General features: G+C 36.4%; 1 protein-coding gene and 1 long non-coding RNA gene across 3 annotated transcripts in view; one reads left to right on the forward strand and one right to left on the reverse strand.

Moving 5' to 3' along the window:
• The window catches only part of LOC145284737 (protein furry-like), an 881,988-nt gene that overhangs the window by 430,286 nt on the left and 425,033 nt on the right, over window positions 1-26,669 (forward strand). For both annotated transcript variants that reach the window (XM_080133679.1, XM_080133680.1), the window contains exons 22-31: window positions 3,523-3,681; window positions 7,314-7,502; window positions 8,648-8,791; window positions 10,310-10,482; window positions 10,986-11,094; window positions 11,514-11,673; window positions 13,071-13,225; window positions 17,090-17,382; window positions 17,965-18,215; window positions 18,396-18,530. In XM_080133679.1, the coding sequence (XP_079989805.1) occupies window positions 3,523-3,681; window positions 7,314-7,502; window positions 8,648-8,791; window positions 10,310-10,482; window positions 10,986-11,094; window positions 11,514-11,673; window positions 13,071-13,225; window positions 17,090-17,382; window positions 17,965-18,215; window positions 18,396-18,530 (1,768 nt within the window). The remainder of the gene's footprint in view (window positions 1-3,522; window positions 3,682-7,313; window positions 7,503-8,647; window positions 8,792-10,309; window positions 10,483-10,985; window positions 11,095-11,513; window positions 11,674-13,070; window positions 13,226-17,089; window positions 17,383-17,964; window positions 18,216-18,395; window positions 18,531-26,669) is intronic.
• The window catches only part of LOC145284739 (uncharacterized), a 91,952-nt gene continuing 72,602 nt past the window's right edge, over window positions 7,320-26,669 (reverse strand). Inside the window, exon 3 of the long non-coding RNA XR_013868872.1 lies at window positions 7,320-7,444. This is a non-coding gene — a long non-coding RNA (uncharacterized LOC145284739). The remainder of the gene's footprint in view (window positions 7,445-26,669) is intronic.

The raw sequence follows: 26,669 nt of genomic DNA on the forward strand, positions 1-26,669 counted from the left end.
GTTTTCAGTTTTGACGAAAATAACTGAAATCTTCAAAAACTCTTTTAAAAAAAAATCATTTAAAGATTTTGCTTTTATTTTGACATAACTACAAGGAGGATCACTATTATTTTAACTACAAGGAGGATCACTATTATTTTAACTACAAGGAGGATCACTATTATTTTAACTACAAGGAGGATCACTATTATTTTTGTCAAAATTGGAAATATCAAGTTTTCGCCACACCTGGCTAAAAATCTGCTATTTAAACCTTGTGGTAGCATATGAAATTAGTCAGCACAAGTCTAGCATAGGGCAACCTATCTCCAAACTTCCCTTTTCAAAATAGTAATTATACAGTACAATACTTAATCTTTTTAATTAAAAAACAAATTTTTTTTAAGGCATTCTTTTATATTCTTGTTGCCATGTTACTAATAAGAGTGCTGGAGGTAAACGTTTACCTGGGCTGATGTTATTTGCCTGAGTAATAAGCCTAAACCTTGAATTAACCTCTAAGTAGGCCGTCCTATCAGAAGTTGCATAATACCAGGGCTGCTTCATTTCCATTTAGTGAATAATGTCTGGACCATGCAGTAGTTTCTGGTGGAATCTTTTCATGCCATATTAGTGGGAAATGTTATGACTTTACTTTTTCATTGATCTACAAAAGTCTTCCTTCTTTCCCCTTCATCCCTATTCTCTCTCTCAGTCTTGTTCTTAATGACTCTGCTGACCTACTCCATAAACTCTCAAATCTAACCATGAAAAACTTCAACAAACAAAACAAGAGAAAACTCAGGACCACAACTTTTAACTACAAGGTTTTCTTCTCTAAATTCCAACCTTACAAAGGTTGAAGTCCAATTATGGGAGACTAAACCTGACTTGTTGTTCTTGTGTGAAAGTAGCATTAACTCAACTGCTTTTTTAACCGATTTTTCCATCCAAGGATATTCTAACTTCACATTCAAACTTGACCCTCAAGACCACCATGGACATGGAATATGTGCCTACATTAGAGAAAGCTTCCTGTGTAGCAGGGACATCTTTAAAGAAAATCGTAAACATCCCTACGTGTGCTTTAAATTAGCATTTCGTCACAGCACAGCATTTATATTTGCCCTCTACTATCTCCATGGTGATGAAGTTGCTATCTGTGAGAGTATTGCTAAGCAAATAGATCATATGCTGTCTGCTCATTCCTCTGCCAACATTCATGGCATCTGTAGAAATTTCACTCAAACAAAACCAATGATAAAGGGAAGTTTTGTCATGATTTCTCTCTTCTTTATGATCTTTCACAAATCCACTCAGGTGCCCAATGCTGACGAACAATTTGTGAGTCTTTTAAATCTTTTTCTAACAACATGCACTGAACTGTGCTCATCCTCAGTTCTATTTCTACTAGGATCTTCTGACCACTTGGTTGTTTCAATAAAGATAAAAAAACAAAATATAACAAAATCTCCATCAAACAGTGTATCAATACTTGATGGCTGACTGGCAAAGTTTACAAACATCATATAGGAACTATCTCCATGCTCCATGTTTAAAAAGAATGCATCCAACTTAATTGATTAGTTAACTGTTGGCATAGAAAACTATATACTGTCCAAGAAATTCCAACAGAAACTGAACAGCCAGCCTGAATTGTGCTGCTACCATTGCTTATAGAAACCACTACATCAATTGTTTTAAATGCAATAAATGTTTTAAAACTAAAGTCGTCTTTAGGGCTGTCAGCAATCACTGCAAAAGGATTAAAAAATGCGAGAGAATCATATGCATCAGATCCAAAATATAAGAACAGATTCTTGGCTCCCATGAGTTTTGACGAATAACAAACAAGGTTCTGAACAGATGCACATCCTCTATCTTGACTCTCATCAATGGGCCTAAGGCAATTTCATCAGCATCTAACAAAGTCAAGAACTTTCAAACAAACTCAACCCTCTGCAATTAGGGCCACCTATTTCCTGAATTTTTTCCCAAGACTGAAAACAGTCTGAGTGACATTCACTGTTTGTGATATTGCTACACTCATCGAAAACCTTTATGCTGACAAAGCAACTCTTCCTGACAATATTCCAGTCATAGTACTAAAGAAGCTGCAACCAGAGTTGGTATCCATTTTTCAAAAGCTGCAACCAATTGATGCATCAAGGAGAAATGAGTAAGTTGCTTGAATCCATGTTAAACAGAGAAATTGCCAACCACCTCGGGAAAAACAATCTGCATAATGACAAGCAATATGGTTTTTATCCTGTGAGATCTACAACTGATGTACTGACTGTAATCTCACACAGGATCAGTGGATCTATCACCAAAAATTTCCTCTCAAGAGCAATAGCTCTTCACATATTAAAAGCATTTGATAGAGTTTGGCATAAAAGTCTACTTCACAAACTTTCCAGCTATGAAATATCTGGAAATGTTTTTTCAACCATTATATCCTTTCTCGCCAATAGTTGCCGATGGGCAGAAATCTGAATCTCAAAGTATCAATGCTGGCATGCTTCAGGGATCTAATCTTGGGTCAACTCTCTCCCTTATCGTCATCAATGATACTATTATCTAGGAAAACACTTCAAAGGCCAACAGTGACCAAGATCTCTCTCTCTCTCTCTCTCTCTCTCTCTCTCTCTCTCTCTCTCTCTCTCTCTCTCTCTCTCTCTCTCTCTCTCTTCTTTGACCTTGAACATGTGGTGCAGTGGGGCAAAAGGTGACTGATTAATTTTAAGGCATCCAAAACCAAGCTTCGATCTTTTCATGCTCTGATCTCCACTTGACCCCATTTAATATGAATGGCTCTAGTCTCAAAGAAGCACTTTGCTTCAACAAGTTTCACTTTTGGCTTGAAATAGAAGACTTACATCAAATTAGTTGTTGCGTCATGTTACTGCTCCAGAAAATATCTCACCCTCACCGAAATCCTCTACCTGTATAAGAGCCAAATATGTCCTAAATGGAGTACTATTGCCACAGCTGGGGAAGAACACTTGAAGCATCATATCCTGCCTTGACAGAGTTCAAAATCAACTTCCAAATTTGATAGATGATCCCTTTTTTTTACCTCCCTGTAACCTCTTTCCCACAGAAGAGACGTTGCAAGCCTAGCTCTGCTCTATTATTATTTTTATGGCAAGTGCTAGTCGGAACTTTAATCTAAGCTATTCCCTTGCCAAACTTTCACAAAAGCACTCGACTAGCCACAACCGCTATCAAACAATTTCCCTAACTTTCTATCTTTGCCTAAATCTAAATGCAAGTTCCATGAACAAAGCTTCTTTCCTTGAACTGCCTGTCAGTGGAACTTTGTTCGCCTTGCTTGCTTTCCAGTTGACTACAACATGATCATTTTGAAGTCCAATACAAACAAATTCTTGTTGAGCCATCCCCTTAAATAGTCAATTTCTACCCAATTTCTATCGCTGTACACTCAGTAACCCTTATCCTCTACTGGCCTTCAGAACTTGATAAGTGGTGTACAAAAAAATGTTTAAAGTGTTTTTGTTTTATTTTTTTTTTTTTTACCAGTGTTCAAACAAGTGATAATCGTACATCTCTGATATTGAGGAGTGGTAGTAAAAAAGTGACCAATGATTGTTATCTTCATCTCTGGCACAATTATGTGATCTTAGCCTGTACGCTTGCACAACAAATTTATCCTCAAAATAATGCGTCTACAGATTCAAAGTAAGTACATTTAATTTTCATTAGTTTAAAAATGTAATTTTCTATGCAAGAAAAAAACTTGTAAAGGAAAAGAAAGCATTAAATGCATAAAAATTTTGATTAGTAAAACATTTTTTTAACACATAGAATTGAGTAAATGGCTTCTCAGCAATATTTAGTTTTTTGTGCATGAGAAACAGTTTAGAGTCACTTTATTCATAATTTGTCGCAAAGAAAGTGAGTTGAGCATTAAAGTGTTTGTAAATGGCGTTTGTTGGTGCTGACAGGAAAAATACAAACTTACTTATTTCCAGAAGGTTAGACACAAAGTTAGGTGCGCGTCTGATGGAAATGTTTCTGTGAAACAAAAAATGAATTTGAACTCGGCACATCCAGGTTTTCAGTCACTTAACCACTATCCAGGAACAACATGACATGTTTGTATAAACGAGATGGCTTCAACCATCTAACCACACGAATAATCACTTGAGACAAGTTCAGTTGCATAAAAGAAACTTTATATACAATCTTCTTTGGTATGTATTTGCGACATATCACATACACTCAAAAGAATCAATTGAGAATTTTGGCAGAACTATTTTTCCTTCCGAATGACAGCATGTAATGTGGACACATATTTGTACATGTAAATTAAGGGATGACAAGAAGGGGCAGATACATTTTGCTGAACTTGCATTGGACCTATTTTATATTTATGTTGACAAATCGCTATAGCCATTTGAAAAGATGAGGATTAAAGAGCAGAGGTTTTGTCTTATTCATTTGGGGTTTGGATTTATTATGATACCACTAACAAATTTAATGTGAGATCAATAATCATTTACTGCGATAACACTAATTATTTAATGTTATTTAATATGATACCATTAACTATGTGGTCATACAAGGAGAAACTCTCATGTCTCCTTTGTACATCATCCGTGGTATTCATTAACAAGTGTGTTTCCTGCTGCCAATTTAAAGACACATCTTGAATAATTCAAACTGACAAATAAAGACCCAAAACAAATACAGAGTTGCATCCACTGGGATTAAATATGTTGGAGAAACATCATAAACTTTATAAGTGATAAAGAGGCAAACTGATGCACTTACCTGTTTCCAGAGCATCTTTTCCATGTAAAAAGAATTGACTTGATACTAAACAGTTTTTATTATAATCATATTTGTGAAACAATGCCTGGATGCAGTAATGACTGGTTACGAGGGGTGTGCAATAAGTAATGCCCCTGACCCACTTCCCATAGCAGTAGAGCAACGAAACTTGGCACAGTTATTAGTCTTTCTGTTTGTAGAACACCCCAGGTTGGTCCTTCAACCATGACGTGATTTCTGAAATCAAGGCTGCATCATCTGAGAAACGCTTTCAAAAACAACTTCATGGTTGGGAAAAGGTGAAAGTCAGAGGGTGCAAGGTCAGGAGAGTATGGAGGATGAGGGAGGATTTCATAACCACACGCTCATGCTTCTGAGCGTTATCCTGCAGGAGGAGGGTACCTTTGCTGATCCTGCCCTGCCTCTTGATTTTGATAGCTTCCCTTAATTTCCTCAAAAATGAAGCATAATAGGCTCCTGTAATTGTAGTACCCTTTGCCAGGAAATCTGTCATCACTACTCCGTCCTGGTCCCAGAAGACTGTGAGCATGACCTTGCTGGCAGAGGGCTGCACCCTTGCCTTCTTTGGAGGTGGTGAGTCCAAGTGCTTCCACTGCATTGACTGGGCTTTGGTCTCTGGATCATAGTGATGGACCCAGGTTTCATTCTGTGTAATCAATCTTTTGAAAAACTTGGACTCATTTTCTTGGCACATCTCCAAATTCATCCTCGAGCACTCAACGCGTTCTCACTTCTGGAATGGTACAAGCAACCTGGGAATCCATCTGGCAGACACCTTATGCATATGCAAATGGTCATGAATGATAGTTTCCACAAACCCTGTACTTATCTTGACATCTTGGGCTATTTGGCGAATAGTAATGTGCTGATCTTCCAAAATGGCAGCCTCAACTTGATGGACACAGATGCCTCATCAGTGGCAGAAGGGGGGGTGCGACCAAATCTGGGAGCTGTTTCCACAGACTTCTGGCCATTTTTGAATTCACGATGCCAGTGTTTTACAAGGTCATATGATGGGGCATTATTATCATAAGTTTCTTTCATTTCATCAAAAGTCTCCTGTGGTGTGCCTCCTTTCAAATACAAAAACCGGATCGCTGCTCGACATTCAACAGGCTCCATTTCACACCTGACGCCGTTTAAACACCTGTAAAACAGAAACTACAATTAGTTCAGAGCTGTAATTTTCCACATAACCTGTAGAGATATAAATCACTGCGCATGCACAATTTCAGCTAGATCAGACAACTGGAAGTGGGTCAGGGGCATTACTTATTGCACGCCCCTCGTAGGTTGATGAAACATGAGAACCCCTTCAGACTCAATTTCTGAAAAACATCATAACCTGACTAATATGGTGACTGCTGCATGATGTGAATGTGTTGAAGCAAACTTATTGGCTGCTACCAGTGTTATTGCAAAACATGTGGTTGAAGATTCCAGCCTACTGCAACAGCAAAAGTAAATACGTAATTAATATTCTTAGAATTAAAAAATAGCATAGGTTATTTTTATGTATTTTTTCATGCAAGTTAGTATGAATTAGAAGTATGAAAAGCTTAGGAGGAAAGTAGCAGTAAAGGTTATTTTGGGAAAAGAAAGTGGATAGGAATATGTGAAGCGCCTCATTTTTCTACATCTATATATATAAATCTCATTTTTCTACATCTATATATATAAATCTCATTTTTCTACATCTATATATATAAATCTCATTTTTCTACATCTATATATATAAATCTCATTTTTCTACATCTATATATATAAATCTCATTTTTCTACATCTATATATATAAATCTCATTTTTCTACATCTATATATATAAATCTCATTTTTCTACATCTATATATATAAATCTCATTTTTCTACATCTATGTATATAAATCTCATTTTTCTACATCTATATATATAAATCTCATTTTTCTACATCTATATATATAAATCTCATTTTTCTACATCTATATATATAAATCTCATTTTTCTACATCTATATATATAAATCTCATTTTTCTACATCTATATATATAAATCTCATTTTTCTACATAAAGAAAAGTATTCCTGCTGATATGTTGAAATAATTATTCAATCAGACATTTACAAAAGGCTTCAATGTTGACTGTGTATATTTCTGATAGTCTTATGTGAATGCACGTTAGGTTCTCAGCCTTTATGAAATAATTGTTAGTTTTTTTACTTGATATTCTTTAATAAAATACATCATTACTAAAGATTTTTAAATTTCTTACATTCTTCAATTTTTTTAAATAATCTATTTCACTCAACAGACTTCTTCCTATGATAAAATATTTGTATTTTAATATTTTGAAGACTAATTTCAATATCATATTGATGGACAACAAAGTCACAAATATTGATTTCATGAAAAAGTATAAATTATAATTTATTATTTTATTTAATTTATTTAAACTGTATTCACACACAAATAACAAGTCAGATGTTCTGTTTTAATTTTTATGCATTTTATAAGTTTTTTTTTATTGATTTTGTTTTTTAGTGGTTCATTTGATAGTATCAACAACAATAATAATTCAGAGAAAACTGAAAGCAAACCTCTATCACCATATTCTGAGTCACAAGTGCTGAGCCTTTTCCGAATGCTTGTTCCTCTCTTAAAATGTGACAATTCTGAAATAAAGGATTATGTTGTTAATGGTTTGGGTCATGCAAACCCAGCAGTCATTAAGTAAGTTTGTTTGCTATTCAGTTTATGCAACTATTTCTGTATTTCGTAACTGAAATGATGCCTTTAAAACTGTAATATACTAGTAAATATTTAACATTTTGTGAATGCATATGATTTGGTTTGCATTCTTTTATGTCAATGATGTTAAAATAAATAATTATTAAAGTGTAGACACCAATCTGTTGTTTATGAAAGTAAAACAATGTATTTATAAATAGATAATGTGCTTTAAAAATAATACGAATAAGTAATACTTATTCGTATTATTTGGATTCTTTTGACTACTGTCCCAATCTTGACTGTCATTTTCATGTTTTGGTTCATGTAATCTCCAACCTTCTTCAGGTGTATCTTGTCAAACTCGGGGAATGTTTCTGTTGAACTTGGGAATTCGGACGGAATTTCGAATGGAACCTTTATTTACTTCACGGGACTAGCATGCTCTCATTTCGAATGAAACCTTTATTTACTTCACGGGACTAGCATGCTCTCATTCCATAAGCCATGACTGGATAGAGATCCTAAGTAATTTGCAATTGTATTTTTCGGTCGCCCACACTGAGAATTGAACCTTCAAACTTCAACACTTTTACAATTGATTTTTCCAAGTACTCTAACCACTGCACCACGAGTTCTTGCAGACAATACTAGTACAAATTTAGGGGCCTTAAACTTATTTTATTTCTGAGTTTGACAAAATGCGTCTGAAGAAGGTTGAAAGTTACATTGACCATAACGTTATGAAAATGACACTCAGGATGAGAATAGTAGTCTGAAGAATCCAAATAATACGAATAACCAATCCTTATTTCAAAACGTCAGAAAAGTAACACACACACACACACACACACACACACACACACACACACACACACACACACACACACATATATCAATGAATATTAGTGTATATTAATAAAAATCTTATTTGAATGGAATATATTTCTATATATTATTAATATTGAAATAGAACAATAATTTTATGTATTAGAATTAAAAAAATGGATTTTGAGAATATATAAGAATATATTTAAAAAATTTAATATAATTTCTGTTACAGGCACCAAATCTTCATTATAATAAGACATATTTATCAAATGATTTTTTATTAATTTTTGTTTAGATCTTATGTGATTATATTTCAGAGATTTACTAGAAGAGTTACTTCCCTTTATAAAAGAAGCTAATGACAAAAAAGCAGACAAAGTAAAGCAAAGAAGGAAGCGGGATTCCATGCGCTTACACTTGGCACGTATATTTGAATTGATGGCAGAAAATAAAATATTAGAGTAAGTAGCTTTTTATCTAAAATTCTGTACAGTTATGAAACTAAGATGATCCACACTCACACAAAAATTCACTTTTAATATTTCTTTTATAAAATAGTGCAAAATCAGATTTTTTAGAAATAATGATACTGAGTTAAAGTTTAGTTATCGCATACTCATTTTGATAATTTAAGTTGTTTTTTTAATCAATCTGAATCACTAAATTCATGTTATGCTAAACAATCAGAAAATAATCGCCTATAATAATTACTACTATGACCTATAGGTCATAATATATACATAAATCATCTGTTATAGGTAAGCACCAATTATAAAATGATAGTAAATGATGTAAACAATATTTTCAACACAATATAAAACATTTCACTTTTATAGGAGGGTAGTAAAGTGGAGTGATGGCTGTGGAAGAGGAACGGCTACATTGTTGCTCTGAAAACAATGTATTATATATTTTTAAGAATTTTAATGATAATAAAAGTTTTAGTGAAGTTGGGAAGCAATGACAAAGGTGTGTTGTCATTTGTGCACAGGCACACTAGTTATTAAAAAAATTACAATAATGAAAGATTGATAATGAAAATTGTAAAGCATGATTTAAAAACCTAGTTAAATAAAATTATTTTATGTTTGAAATATTATACGAAGAGTGTAATTGACATAATGGGTACATTTATAGAATTTGCTATACCAGGTGAAAATTGTTGTTTAACTGAATTTGCAATTGTCATTTCAATGAACTTTGGTTTGACTTAATTGCACCTGTGTATATCTTTTGCTGAAATTGATGCTTCAAACATTTAACTTATTTTTTCACAATTGATCATGTTTGTTGTTTCTTCTTATGCACATGTCAAATTCAATATTTTTATTAAAAATTATGTCTTGGTATACACGGTTTGTGTATTTAACATGATGTCAGGTTCAAACTTTTTTTTTCAAATTATCTCTTGGCGCATGTAATAATTATTTTAACTTTTTTCTTGCATATTGCTGCCGAGTGCACCTCTTGCCCATATAATTTCTCAGTACACACAGCTTAGGTATTTAACATGATGTCAGGTTCAAACGTTTTTTTCTTTTTCAAATTATCACTTAAGGCATCCAATAATCATTTAATGTTGCCTATTGTATATCATGCCAAGTGTACACTTTTGTTAGAATTATTTCTCAGTAAAGGGTGTGGATATTAAACATGTACAAATAATGTTGGAGCAGTATTCATCCATAATTTCTACTGCGCTATGGATTCAATAGCTACATGTTTTCAATTAATTCTTTACAATAAATTATTTTGCATCAGTAAAATTTTGTTTCATCAAATGACACCTTTAAATCTTATCAACTGTCGATTGCTCATCAAAATTTATTAACACTTTTTGTTCATAATCCTCTTACGTTTTAGTTTTCAAATGATCATCATCTCATCAATTGTCTAAGATATCTTGCAGTTTCTTGTAGTTTTTAAAGAATAAATTCACAAAAATAACTAAATTCTGTTTTATATTCAATTGATTTCAGAAACGCTGGTGGCATTGAAAATAACAACAAATCCCTTCACAGCACTTTTCTTGATTACATAGAAGGCGCTCGACTTTACTTAGAATGTGAAAATGAGAAAGATTTGCCACAACTCCAAGAAATTCGTTTGCATTTCTGTGGATTTATTCGACACCTCATTGGCAACACTCCACGTAAATAATATTAATATAATCTTCATTTTTAGAGTTAGAATCTATAATTAATGCCAGTATTTTAATAGTTGTAATATCAAACGGTATATTTTAAATCAGTCAATCATATTGTCGCTTTGTCATCAATTGTTTGCTCATTATATAAGGATTAGAATCTTTTTTTGCTTTTATTATTATGAAAATATTTTTAGGTTTATTTCAGAATTGATGACTGTAAAATATAGAAATTATCATCATCATCATCATCATCAAATTAAATGAAGGCTCAAACAAAAATCTGAGGGTCATTTCACAATATATTGTTTGATCTATATAATTATTATTGACAAAGAGATTATAAATTCATCTTTGATAAATACTTTTCTATTATTTAGTACAACAATCTGAAAGAATTTTCTTTTTAACAAAGTGTTTGAACTTTAATTTCATTTTTTTTTGTTTTTTTTTGCATATAAAAAACAAAGGATTATTTTTGTCCAACAATTTTAAAATTATTTTTCCAGTGAAATATCGATCCACGCTTTTCCCCCAAAATGTACGAGTCAGTTTGTTCCATCTTTTAACCAACTGGAGTGGACGTTTCCATCACATGTTTCTAAACTTGGAACAATGGTTAGTGAGTTTGCTTATCCTTATCAAAGTGCCGAACTCAAAGAAATGATCAAGCTGCTGTTATAAATAATAGAACAACTTTACCCTATTTACAAAATATAATTTTTTAAATGTCTGACTTCATATTCCACCAATAATTTCCTTCTCAGCACAAGTTCATGAATTTTATGTAACAAACTATAAAAAATATAAAAATCTTTCTATGACAATGTATACTCACTTAAAATGGACTAAACAACTTTTACAGTTTATGATATGTAGATGTTCAAATTAACAAATTTATATCAACTGTTTCAAACTTTATTTAAATAACTTTATCCAAATATTTGTAATTAAAATTCCATGATGGATTCCATTAATACAAATTAAATTCGACAAGTTTTGATTTGATTAAATTGTTTCTGCTCTTTCTATACTAGGATAAGTCCAGAAGAATCTGTAACAGACTTGGAAGTTGCTTCTGCAGGCGCCATGTCTGCAGTTTTGTGTTGTGGACCTGTGTTTGATTCAAATGGACTTGCAGAAGATGGCTGCATCTACACTTGGCTTAACAGTCTACTTTCTTGTCAACATGAAACTGTAATTATTCTGAGTTCTATTTTAGTTTCAGTTCTGCCTTTCAATTTACTTTGTTTTATTTGCTGTATTAGAAAGTTGTTAAAACTATTTGTCATAGCTGGTTTCTGTAACTTTCTAATTCACAACATCATTGTCTTGACATTGGATTCATTAGCATTTGTCATGGGTATGAAATTGACATTTAAAAAGATATTTGTAACAGATTCATAAGTGATGCCATGGCAAAAGTTGATAGACAATGGACTGTTTATTTTTGGTGTTTTTTTTTGTTTTGTTTTTTTAGCAAAAAGTATTTCATATAGACATGCATTTAAAGCTTGTGTGGATCTCTCCCCCGACCTAATGGCGAAAAAATTGGATGCAATTAAAAATATGTCAGTTTATGATTTTGGTTTGCCCCTAAGAAGATCCTGGTTAGCATTGTAATAAAAAATACTGAACTGAGAATTTTTCTTGTTTCATGTTTGCAATCATGCTGGGTTGAGTCAATGAAGGAGACATTTTAAGATGGCAGCAACAATGTATTGATAGAATTTCATTGAGAAATAATTCAATCTTACAAGCTTTTTTTATTCTTAAGTAAAAAATCCTCACAGGTTGAAGGAAAATTAATGCTCTTCCCATATTATAAGAATTAATTCTGTCTTTTTTTTTTCCATACTGTAGATTTTAATAATATAATTTTGCTGCAGGAAACTTGATCCTTGCACAGCTGATTAAAATTCATCAACATAGTGGGCACAGTGTGTATAGGATCAAATTGCCTGTACTGAAAGTAGCAGTAAAGGTTATTTTCTGGAATTTTGTGAAATGCTAGTTAATAAGGCCAGCTCTGGTGTGATGGCAGAAGAGAATGCCATGTGTATATTTTGAACTAAACATGAATATCATGTATCAATACATTTTTTCATACTAATAAATTGTGTTTTCATGCTTTTTGTTACTTTTTTTACATAATGCACTATCTAAATATTCTTCACATTTAAATACTGAAAAATATACTTTTAAAATTCTCATTGTATTTTTTTAATCTACAATAATTATCTTTTTGGTCGCTAATATATACTGAAAAAAACATATTTTGGTGACTGTTATTTGTTTATTGTGAATTTTCAAATGGGTTCATTAGATTTTAAAACAGATTATATCATTATGAACTAAAAATGTTTTATAAATTGCTTATAGAATAGAAAAAGAAGAAAATATAGTTAGTATGAAATTTTGTTGAAGGAAAAGGACATTTTTTTTATCATTTTATTCTTACAATATCAGACTAATCATGCAACTATAAACTATGATAATGAATTGACCTTTTTGTTGCTTCAAATTTAAGAATAATTTTGCTTTTCTTTTAATTTTGATATTGTCAATAAATTTTGAAATATATTTATTTACAGATCTACTTAATTGCTAAAGAGACAGTTGTATTACTTCTTGAGTTCAATCCTGATGTTGTAACCTTGTTGGATTGGGTTATTGATCAATGTTATATAGGAGCCAATATTATTGCAGATGGCTGTTTCAATGCTCTTACTGCGGTCTTCCTCACAAGGTCAGTTTGGATTTCAGTTTTCTCTATTAAACTGTTTATCTAATAAAAACCCATACTTAATAGTAACAGAATATTTACAAGAAAAATATTGTTTGTGTAATGAATATTCAAATCATTTATTTTAACAAAATAACCACAGTATTGATTTATCATTTGCAATTTGAAAAAAATGCATGTTTCATAACTAGCAAGAGATGACAATGCAAATTCTAACTTTCTATAAGGTCTACCAATGTGACATTGACTAATAAAGATTTACAAGGAAGAGTGGCTCTGTGTTTTATTGCCTCACCAGAGAAGAAGCAAAAACAAATTTGATCATAAAACAGTTTCAACAATAAACAAATTTCTTGGATTCTGATGATGATTTGCTTTCCTTCTCCTTTTACATGAACATCAGTTTGATAAAAAAAACAACTTTTAAAACATTAAAATATATAATCTGGGTAGTTATTTTTGTGTATATCCGTTAGAAGCGTTGAGTGAAATTTGAAGAATAAAACATGTATAAATACATTTGAAGCCAAAACTGCAACGCAAAATTTTTTATAAAATAAACGGGTGTTTATTTTTAAAGAAATATATTTCGGAGTAAGACTCCTTTATCAATCTTTTTTTTTTTTCTTCCTCAACATGATGTAGTGGAAGATAGTTTGATGAAGAGTCCACGTGATGTTGTTAACTGTGGAGTTTTTATGAAGCGGGATAGGTGACGCATGGTCGCACATTTTGAAAATCTGGGTAGAGAGAGAAGGGAGGGAATTCCAAAAACAAACAGTCCAAGGAAAAAAGCTATTAGAGTAAAAATATCTTTCAGCATCTATGGATAATTACAGAGAAGGGGTGTGAGTTTGCTTCTAGTTGGGTGGTTTGCGGGTATTTATGTTGAGGGGACCGTACATGTAGCAAGTTAATTGGAACACTTTCTGTGGAAATACTTGAAAAATAAGCACAAGAGATGCAACACTGTGACAATGCAGCAGGTTCTGGAGCTTGACAGACAGTGCAAGATCTATAAAGTTAGAAATTCTTTTTTGCACTGGGAGGGAGAGGTTTGTGGTTTGTACATCAGCCCAGATATGACAATAATACTCCATGTATGGGTGAACATTATATAGGATACTAGTGTGAGTGTCTTTTCATTGGAGCTATTTGAATTATGCTATTTGAATTATGCTATTTGTAGTTAATATTTTACCAAGCAGGACCATAGAAATATTTTAAAACCAATTTTTCCATAGTAATTTATTTTTTCTCATGCTTATGAATCTATAAAATCAAAATAATGTATTTCAATTCATATTTTGAAAGGTTTTAATCATTCAACTTATTATAGAATCTCTAAACTGTAAACTTTACTAGATTAACTTTATAAACAGTACAATCATAAATTCATGATCATATTAAAAAAGATTATCTATAAAAATAAATAAGCTAATATTAATGATATAAGTGTTCAGTTTTTTAATGAACACCCACTTGTGACAATTTCTTGGTGGCATATGCTATACTCCCAAAAAGGTGGTAATGCCAGAGAACAACAGAACAGATATTATACTATCCTAATATGAGAAAGTAATGCTTTAGAAGATAGTTTCAGGACAACAAAAGAGCTATCATAGTAAAGGGGGAGTTAATGCCTGGGAAGAAGGTATCATAACAATAGAAAAGAAACTACACTACTTCCAGTCCCACAAAAAGATAGTTCATCAGTCAATAAAACTGTACAATGGTCAAACATTCATAAATGTAATAGTATAATTTCAGCTTCAAACAAATATCAAATATCTAATAATAATATCAAATATTTAAAAGGAACTTTTTCTCTCTGTGTGTGGTGGTTGTAATGGTGGGGGGGGGGTCGTTCCCTATGGACTCGAAATCGGCTGGACGGATTTTTATTAAATTTCACACAAAGGTACTTTATGTGTCTGGCAGTGTTCTTAGATAGGTTTTATATTGAAACGTCTTCAATAAGTATCAATAATCAATAATCAAAATAATCCAATGAAAGAAGGAACAGGCCATTTTGACTAAAGTTAACACCTTATGCAGCTTAACATTACAAGTGCATTTAAGTTTTCTTACCATACAAGCTAAAAAGCCCAAGTTTATAAAATCAACAATAGCTGCTTTGATATGGCAGGGTTGTGTTCCAAATGATTGTTTCTGTTTAAAGCACAATTGAAGCATGATAGGAGGTGCCTTCAATAAGTTTCCAGACTTTTTTCGTATCGGCACATTTATTGATAGTACATTTATTGATAGTACATTTATTGATAGTACACAAATGAAACTCTAGTCCTCTTCGAAGTAATCTCCTCCAGCTGCAATGCACTTATACTATTCAAACAACTTCTGGAAAGCCCCATGGAAGTCCTCTTATGTGAACTTGTTACAGCCCCTTCAATATCCTCAATTGTCTCATAATGACAGTCTTTAAGGTTTTCCATGAGCTTAAGGAATAACCAAAAATCATAGAGGGCAAATTCTGGACTAGAGGGGGGGTGAGGAACTGTCTTAATTCTCTTCTTGGTCAAATAATCTGTGAAAAGGATGAAGTTATGGATTGGTGCAATATCTTGGCGAAAATGCCACTGCTACAATGGAATCTCTTTCTGAACTCCCTTAAAACCTCAACATAGTAGTCCTGGTAACTGACAGTGGGAACTCAGTGCATGTAGATAATGCCCGTGCTGTCAAAAAAAGGATTATCATAAGTTTCTTGGTGGATTTGCCCTGTCTGACTTTCTTTAGTTTCGGAGAACCAACATGCTTCCATTAGGAACTCTATCTCTTGGTCTCTGGGTGTTAGCAGTAGATCCAGTTTTCATCACAGGTCATCAGAGCATCAAGAACTGTGGGATCTGAATTGATCAGCTTGAGTATCTTCCTGTTGTCATGACAATGTCTTTCTTTCTGATCTTCTCTAAGCTTCCTTGGGACAAACTTTGCACAAATCTTCCACATCTTCAATTTCATGCGAATAATTGTGTGTTTAGTTCCCACACTGATATCAAACTGTGCACTTATTGTCTCTTTAGACACATGACGGTTCTTATTTATGAAATTCTTTATTTGGTCAATCAACTCCAGTGTTCTATCTTCCTTACTCCTCCCACATTTCTCATCATCCCTCACAGACTCCCTGCTTTCTTCGAACCTCTTATACAACTCAAAAAATGATGCTTGATTTATGCAAGATGTTCTAAGAACAGTCTTAAGCATTCCATACATTTCTGTGGCATTTTTTTTTTAAGTTTAAGACGGAATTTTATGGCATATCATAAAATTTCCATCCAATTTGCAGGTTTTAGTAGGGTGTATTCCAATTCCTGTTTCTGCTTAGAAGCATGACACTTGACTTTTGCATTTTAAACTTTAATGCGAGACATTATATAAAAAATAAGTTTATAAAATCAACAGTAAGTTCTCTACAGTGCAATGTAGATTTGTGGACTAAATCACTGCAAGGAGGCATGTGAAACTTCCTCCAGGTGGAATTAGGCCCCAACTAAAGCAATCATTCGACTTAATTTAAAAATGGCTGATTTCACTGATTTTGATGACAATAAAAATATAGTAGTGTGAAAAATTTGTTGATCATCATTTAATCCCAGGCAACGTAAGGTTTCCCTGTTAGTCTATTATAAGAAAAAACAATACATTTAAATTTCTTACTTAAAAATAGTATATTTTTACCTTATTCAAAATATTAAACTAACAAATCATATGTAGGTTTTTTGTTTTGTTTTATTGGGCAGAAAATATATATGAAAATATGAGGAATTATAAATATTGGAAACTAGAAGTTAATTATTTTCTAAATAAATATAGGTACATTGATCTTACATATTTTTGCAGAGAATATCCATGTGATCATGTGTCCATGTTGAATCTAGCTGTAATTAACGTTGGCAGTCCTCGCTTAAAGATGCACAAAACGGCCCTCCAACTGTTGCAAATTTTGGACACAAGATTCTTCCAAGAGGAATCAGTATTCACGAACACTCTTGATGAAGTGATACAACACCAAAAAACAATAAAAGCTCCCCTCAACAACATTCAACTCGCAACTTTTTATTCTCGGTCTCAACAAGTTTTAGCAGAACAGTTGGCCATTCTTCACCCAGACTATACGATGCCAATGTTTTCAGGTGAGTGTCTATCATTTTCTGCATCATTATGAATTTGCTGCATTTACGCATGTGTACTGTCAAAACTTTATTATTTAAACATTTCTTTGTTGTGTACAAAATTTCATATAGAACATTTTAATTTATAGGGGTATCTTATTCTTGTTCTGTCAACCAAGATTAAGTAGCAGTCTTAAATAATTCGAACTGGTATTTTTAATATCACCCATACTGAAAATACAACTTTCAATCTCCAGAAAACTGTCACTTAGAACTGATTATCATTTAACACCTTTATCCATTGTGCCATGAGTCCATGTACATATGTGGAGGTTACATTAATTGAAATAATGTGAGAATAACATCTAAACAATAGTCTGAATAATACAAATTATTGATCTTCACTGAAAATTTTCAAATCAGTAAATTGAATCATTTGACGCAATCAAGATTATGATGTTTTTACTCTAGCAATAAACACAGCCTTTTTTATCTACTGTTTATTTGTCCACTGAATTTATATTTAAATTAAAAAAAAAACATCCATGACTTTTTTTTTTTTAAAAATTCCTGTTATTGAAGACTGTAAACATTCCATTTCAGAAATCACCTATCGGTTCCAAACAGCGAAACCGGCCCTTCGTCAAACACTGCTCAATTGTTTGTTGCCATGGCTTTGCAATATGGAGCTTGTTGATCCAAACATCACAGCTGCTGTCAATGCCATACCAAATATCTTCAGTCGATATGATACAAACGAAGTTGTCTTCAAATCCCCCTTAAAAGGTGAAGGTTGGGGTTCTGTTCAAGCAACAGAGATGGTTCTCAACAACCTTTTTTATATCACTGTTAAGGTCAGTTCTATAAACATAATACATTAAAAATACTATGGATGTAAAACTATAAATCTCCATAAATTATTTAAGATAATCAGACTTAAATAAAATACAACTTTTGTTCATGTGAATATAGTTTGAAAAATGTTGTTCACTTCTATTTTAATTAAAACGTTCTACGATTTTATTTCTTTTCAGTTTGGCGATGACCATCCAAAGGAAACGGAATCTTTGTGGACTGCATTAGTTGTGGCTTGGCCGCACAATCTCCAAGTAATCATTCAGTATATGGTGATCATATCAAACCTGGCTTCTAACACACTGCTTGTATATGTAAGTAGATTTCGAAATTAATTATTTTACACTTATTTACATTGTTAGCTCCACCATGATCGTTATATTCCCTGCCTTCTCCTTCAGTTGCTTTTTGGATTCAATAAGAAAGGATGAGTGAACATGAAATAATAATTATAATTATAATGGATCAACTACAAAAAAGTGTACGACAGGATCCCCCAAGCCTGGATAATAGAATGCTTAAAAATGTATAAAATACCAAGCAGGATCATCAATGTGATTAAAAACGAAATGAGAACATGGAGACTGGAACTGACAGCTGATGGACAACACATAACAGAAATTAATATACAAATAGGTATCTTCCAAGGAGATTCACTATCACCATTACTGTTCATCATAGCCATGATGCCCCTGAACAATATACTGAGACAGTGCCAAGGTGGATACAAGTTCTCTAACACAGAGGAAAAAATGAACCACTTGATGTACATGGACGATCTGAAACTTTTTGCAAGGACTGAAAAGGAACTAAAGACACTAATAAACACTACCAGGATCTCAGTCAGAATATGCAAATGGAGTTTGGCATGAAAAAATGCACACCATTAGTTATAAGAAAGGGAAAACTGGAGACAACAGAAGGTATGGAACTACCCAAGCAAACGGAGATGAGGGCACTAGACGCCTGGGAATTCTGGAAGCGGACACCATCAAAGCAACAGAAATGAAAGAGAGAATTGGAAAGGAATACATCAGGAGAACAAGAAAACTCCTGGAAACGAAATTATATAGCAGAAACATAATAAAAGGTATAAATACATGGGCAGTATCACTAGTAAGATACTCTGGACTGTTCATAGGGTGGACAAAAGAAGAACTGAGGCAGCTTGATCAGAAGACCAGGAAACTCATGACCATGCACAATGCACTACAAAAGGACAATGTGGATAGACTTTATGTGAAAAGGAAAGAAGGTGGGAGAAAACTAGTTTGTATAGAAGACTGTGAATGACACAAAAAAAGAACTAAAAAAAATACATAATGCAAAATACTAAAAGGTGAAGTTGAAGTCCAATGTAAACCAATTCAAAGTCCAATGTGCAAGTTCAATGTAAACCAATTCAAAGTCCAAAGTGCAAGGGACAGGGAAGCGGTTCGATCAGTACACACACAGACACAGTGACACGCCACCAACACGATCCAGCGTACGCAATTACCAACCGGCCGTTCTTTCCTCCCACCTTGCCTTCCAAAACGACCTGAATTTATAGTTGTCGAAGACCAACTGATTTGCATATATGCACAAGATTTTGCGAGAGTTTCAGAGATCATACCATTACAAAACGCCGTCGGCGCCATCTTGGAATTCTTTTCTTATCCTAACTTTGCAGTGATGACAAAGCACACACACACACCTAGGTCGTTTGAACGTAAGCCCTCATTTTCACAGCTTTTGCCACACTCCCCCCTGATATCATTATCACAGAGGGGGCAGGGAGGCGGTGACCTCCTTCTTCGGGTGCTTCTACGGAGGGGCAGACAGGGAGCCTCGTCTTCAGTTGAGCTCCCATCCGCGGTCTGGGGATCAGTGAACCGGAGGCTGCTAATTTCAGTGCTGTCGTCGTCCGATGAAGCCGGCGTATACCAGAATGATGGTTCACTGGTCGTAGAACTCGTTTCACTTTCGTCACCAAGCGGCGGCTGCGCCTGTGATGCCGATCGCAGGTCCCTGACGTGTCGGGGCACCCCATCAATCCGCACGGCTTGCGGGCTGATCACCTCGGTAACATGCCCAGTTCCATAGCGCTTGGTGCATTTGCCGCGGGGGTTCTTAACCCAGACGATGTCTCCCACTTTGATACTATCTCGTGTCGCCTCTGGCTCGGGTAGAGGGCTGGCTTCTAACCCTTTCACCCTGACATGGTACTGGTGCAACGCCTCAGCCGGTGCGATAGAGGGCGAGACATTGTCCTTAGGGGTGACGTTGTACCAGTATAGCGTTTCAGGCACTGTACACCGCTTCCTAGCTGCAATGGTCTTGATGGCCCAGTGGTTCCGTTCCACGATCCCGTTCCCGCTAGGCACATGGGCGCACCGAAATCGTAGCCGTACACCCCAGCCATCTGTGAACTGCTTGAACTGCCCGCTAGCAAAAGCGGTGCCGTTGTCGGTCAGTATTTCGGAAGGAGGGCCACGCTCAAGGAAGATACTTTCCAGTTCCCGGACAACGGCGGCTGTGTCCTGTCGGCGAAGTGGCCGTCACAATGCAAACCTAGACGATCCACAGTCAATCATCGTCAAAAAATCCCTGCCGTTGTGGTGGGTCACGTCCACCGCGAGCCTGTCCCAATTGTTATTTACACTCAGTTTTTCCTTCTTCCACCGGGCAGGCGTCGGATCGATCGACTTGCAGGTTTCACAACTCCTCACCACTGATTCTACCTCTTTCCTTGACACACAGGGGTCGACCAGTCTAGCAAAGTAGAGAGTTCGGTTTACACCGGGGTGCCCACTCTGGCAATGGACGTCAGCAACATGGTCTGGTTTGAATCGATGCCCCACCGCGGCACAGTTCACAGGTGCCAGTTCTTCCATTTCTTTTGGCAGGTCCAGCCAACGGCGCGGCACTCTGGTCAGCTGATCCGCTTGATTCAGATAGGACTGTACTAGCGTCACATCCACGACCAGGTTGTATTCCATGATGGTTTCGGTTAGGGTAGCAAGCCGCCTCCGTATTAGCATTTCGCCTGATGCCTTCGTCACCAATCGTGTCTTTCCACTCAAGGCATCGGTCATCCACCGATACACACATGTGGAGTCTGTAACGATGTGCAGGACTCTGGCCTGCCACTGTAGCGCCAGGTTGACCCCCTTCACTGTGGCATCGAGTTCAGCCAGGTTAATGTGCCTGGCGTCATTTTCTGGCCGAAGCCAGCAGGCATCTTCCACGATAGATCTGTTGACCGCCAGGGCAACACCGAGGGCGAGCGAGCTGGCGTCCACCCAAACCGTAAACTCGCTCCCGTCAACGCACCATTTCCCTTGCATCGGATCGTCCTCGGAGACTCTGGCCAAAGTCTCCTCTAGCATTTTCCGCAGGGTGGGGTTGCGCAGTTCATCGTCCCACCCAGTTGACATGGAAGTCGCTTGTCGCTTTATGGCCGCCACCGCCATCCGAAGCCACCCACACACGGGGAAGTGGCCCACCAGTTTCCCACAGATGGAGAAGACGTACCGACGCGTGACGCTAGTTGGGACTTCCAGGACGTCACCACCTCTTCCCCAGTGGAGTCCGTCTGCACTGCCGCTCACGCGCAGGCCAAGCACCTTCGTTCCATCTCACAGTCGCTCCGGCTCCTTGCACGTTAGCCCGAAGCTTTAACCTTCTGTGCAGGCCCTCGTTCATGTAGATGTCATCGATATATGATGATGTCGCTTGTTGCACGGCTTCGTCCTGACGGCGGGTCGCCTACATGATTGCCGTCATGATGTTTGGGGCCACGTTCAGGCCGAACCCTAGCCTCGTCAAGCAATAACGTGTTCCTTTAATCTTGACCGTCTGGTACTGCCACAGCGATTTTTCAACACGTATCTGCAAGTAAGCTCTTCGCAAATCCAATATTGCTGCGTTTGCCCCTTGTTGCCGCCACTCTCTCAGTTTGTGTGCACAGACGTCTGCACCCACCGTGTGCGGGTTAACGTGCTCGTTGAGTTCCCGATAGTCCATGACGGGTCGGACTTTTTGTATGTTCTCCTGCCTGATAGCCATCAGGGGTATCAACCCTTTTGGAGGCCCAAGTTCGTCTTCCGGGTACGGGACCAGCCAGCCAGCCATTGTCCTTCCAAACCTGGAGCTCTGCCTCGTATTGCCCCCTAAGATGTGCGGGAGGGGGATACTCCGCCAGCCGATTCCGCAGGGACACTGGTGGCTGGTCACCCGACCACTTCCAGGACACAGTCCAGTTGTTCGTGCCCCTGTCGTATTTTGCGTGGAAGTCGGGTTTATCAAGAGTGATGGCTGCGCAGACCGGTGTCTCAAGTTGGGAGAACCTTACATCACCGGCGCTGTTTATGGTGATTCCACCCAGCCGTGTAATGGAATCTATTCCAAGAAGAAGGTCGTACCCCAGTAGTTCCCCGTCAACCACCAACGCCTTCACAGCCACCGCGGGGCCACATCCAATGCTTACGTAGACCTCGCTCACCTCACTACACATCAGCGAACCTCTGCCAATGGTTAGTACCGGGACCTTCCGCTCCTTCCATGCGGTGCAACATCCCTTGCAGATCAGGGTTTGGGTGCACCCGGTATCAACCAGCGCTGAGCGTTTGCGCCCGTCAACATTCACGATTACTTCAGGGAGCGCCTTGTTCACAGCCACTTTGGGGAGGGTGCTGGCGCCGCAGCTTCCTCCTCCTGCTCGTTTCCCAAACATGCCCGAGCTAAATGGCCTGGCTTGCCGCAACGGTAACAACGCACCCGCTTCTGTGCTCCATAATCTGGGGTGCGCTTCGCGTCACTTCTACAATCCCTGGCGAAGTGGTTGGGGCCGCCACATTTATAGCATCGTTGGCCCTCTACAGGCGATTCCAATGCCTCAACTGCCGCCGAGACTGGCTCCTCGTCGTTCTTCATGATGTTTCTGGCTCTAGCCAATAGCTCCTCTAATCCAAGCTCATTGAGCCTCGATGACGCCCGCAGCAGTCGACTGGCGCTTTCCGGGAGCCCAGACAGGAAGGCGCACGCCAGTATACGGTCGCTTGCACCCCCGAAGGAGGCGGCAAGCTTCTTCAGGTCGAAGCATAAAACAATGGAAAGTGTAATCAGCATGAAATGGAGATCATGTGAAGAGAAGGATTTTTCAAGTCACCATTGTAGTTTGTTTTGAATATGGTACCCTTGTTGTTCATATTACGAAAGATGAATGTGTGTTATGAGTGAGGAAAGAAGTACTGGGTAAACCATTTTACCATTTATGAATGACTTTAAGTTGTATGCAAATAACAAATACCTGCTAAATATGCATGTAAGAACTGTTCAAATGTTCAGTAATGACATGTGTATGGAATTTGGCATGAAGAAGTGACTTGAAATTGAAAAGGGGAAATTGCTGAAAGTGAAGGTATAAATCTTTTGAATGGGGAAATTATAAAAGAGGTTGAACAAGAAGGATACACCTACATAGGAATTGTGGAATGAAATAAAATAAAAGAATCTGAAATGAAGGAAATAATAGGAAAAGAATACAAGAGAAGACTACAGTTGGTTCTTAAGTAAATATTGAATGAGAAAAACAAAATATCTGCAATAAACACATGAGCAGTAGCGATATTTTGATATGTGGCAGGTATTATTCAACGGAAAGAAAATGAGCTGAAAGATATAGACAGAACAATATGTGAAAGAAGAAAATAGTCTGAAAGTTTACATCTCCAACTGTAAGGAAAAGCTTATAAAGGGTGTGTCAAAATTTGAAAAATTTGCAAGAGAGTGATCAAGTAAGAAGCAAAGAATTTAAGGCAACAAAAAATGAAAGATAAATGGATTGAGAAGAAAATACATGGCCAGTTCAGTAGAGATCTACCAGAGGCAACAAGCAAGGGAAAAACTTGGTGATAGTTGTCAAAATTATGTGAAGTATCACATTGATAAAACAGCTGAAAGTTCTCCATGTCAACTGTGTGGACAGAAAGGTGAGAATGTACAACAGCTCGTCTGTAGGTGTGAGAAGTTAGCTCAAAAGGAATACAAGAGTCGGCATGACAATATTGCAAGAAAGGTCCATTGGGATATATGCAAGAAAAAAGGTTAGAATGAAAAATGGTACGAACATGTTTGAGAAGGGGTGATGGAGAGTTATCAGATGTGAAATTATTGTGGGATGTGATTATGTGATTGCAGCAAGGAGAACAGATTTAGTCTTGTTGTAAAAAGGAACACAAGGCAATAATCATTGATATAGCAATGCCAGCTGGTGTGAATGTGGGGGAAAAGAAAAAAGATCGAAAAGTACTAAAACTTGGAAAGGGAGATAAAAAACTGTGGAAGTTGAAGAAGGTAAAAGTTCTATTGTGATGGGAGTCCGGGTGAGTGTAACAAAAGGATTTGACAAGTTGATTGAAAAGATTGGGATCCATTTCAATTTTAGTGTACTTCAAAAGACTGCTTTGTTGGGAGCCTCCAGAATCTTGCAGAAAGTGCTGGAAGATTGAGAAAAGAAGATGCCGATAGTCAATGTTCATTTGTTATGATCTGCCTATCTGTATAAAATCAGCAATACTAACAGCCAGACACAAAATGTGAATGATAATAATAATAATGGCGATGATAATATAATAATAAATGAATAATAGAAATGCCAAATGACTAAAAGACTTGAAAGAAGAGTCAGAGCATATCAAAGAAGGGGCAGAAAATGAAATCAGCAAGGAAACCTCAAGAAAACCTCAAGAAAACCCTATGAAAAATGGTAAACTAGAAAGCACCAGGTCATGATGGAATACATGCATATTGGTTAAAAAATTTCCCAATATTACATGAAAGGCTAAAGATGTATCCAAGAAGCAAACACAGAGCAAAAAGATACACTAAAATGAACCATCCCCAGTAACTACAGACCTATAACATGCTTACCTACAATGTGGAAAATACAAACAGCACAATTGAGAGAACAAATTTACCACTCCCTTCATAATCGCAGACTACTCCTTGAGGAACAGAAAAAATACCAAAAGGGAATACATGATCTACTGTATGTAGACATAAGGATCCTGAAGAAGGTAAAAAGTAGAAACAAGAATATAACCATGGCATGGATCGACTACAAAAAAATGTATGATAGGATCCCTGAGTCATGGATAATAGAATGCCTGAATGTACAAAATATCAAGCAAGATTATCAATTTGATTGAAAATACAATGAGAACATGGGGACTAGAATTTACAGCTGATGGATAATGCATAACTGGGATTAAAATACAAAGAAGTATCCTATCACCACTACTGTTCATCATAGCCATGATGCTCTTTAACAACATACTAAGAAAGTGCTAAGGTGGCTAGCAGTTCATTAATACAGATGAAAGAATAAACCACCATGAACTACATGGATGACAAAAGCCAATAATGAACTAGAGACACTAATAAACACAACCAGAATCTTCGTCCAAGATATTCAAATAGAATTTGGTGTGGAAAGGTGTGCACTACTGATCATGAGAAAAGGAAAACTGGAGGCAATGGAAGGCATAGATCAAATACTTTAATGGTGAATGCTCTGACGAACTGCAAACACTTGTACCTCCCCGACGTAACTACCCCCGACAAACCCGACAAGCTACGAAGTCTCATCCCTTTATAGTAGAGATCCCTATGTGCAAGAAAGCCTTTTACTCCAATAGTTTCTTCCCCAGAACTGCGGGTCTTTGGAACTCCCTTCTGGGATTCTGCTTTCCCAACTGCAATGATATGCAGAAGTTCAAGTGTAATGTTAACAAACATCTTTCTACTCTTCTCCCTTCATAATGACCCCGCTAATTAAGTCCCTAATAGTAGCCCCCTGCTTCAAAGTGGCACTGTACCTTGTTTGGGGTGAAAATTGAATTAAAAAAAAAAAAAAAAAAATGGAGATGAGGGCACTAGGCAAACATGACAGCTACAAATATTTGGGGGTTCTTGAAGCAGACAGAATTCCAGTTGATATCTTACTACTAATGCAATTCTCTACCTGTATAAAAGCTAAATACATCCAGGAATGGAGTACTGTTGCCACATGTGGGTAGGAGCTGCTAGAAGCAGATTATCTTGCCTTGACAGAGTTCAAAATAGACTTTGTAGCCTAGTGGAGGATGCCCTTTTCTTTTCCCTGCAACCTCTTTCCCACAGGAGAGACGTTGTGAGCCTCTCTGCTTTATCGTTATTTTCATGGCAAGTGCTCATCCAATCTATGGTTCACCCCTGGCCTGACTTTCATGAAAAACACTCGTCTAACTGAAACCACTATCAATAATTTCCCCCACTCTTTATCTGTGCCTAAACCTAAACATAGATTCCATGAACATAGCTTCTTTCTGCACGTCTGTAGAACTCTGTTCTGTTTTTCTGTTTTCCAACTGACTACAATATGGTTGTCTTCAAGTCCAATGTGAACAAGTTCTTGATGAGTCATCCCC

This window comes from Euprymna scolopes, chromosome 9 (genome assembly GCF_053919585.1).
Source record: "Euprymna scolopes isolate OS-2025 chromosome 9, ASM5391958v1, whole genome shotgun sequence".
Classification (NCBI taxonomy): Eukaryota; Metazoa; Mollusca; class Cephalopoda; order Sepiida; family Sepiolidae; genus Euprymna; species Euprymna scolopes.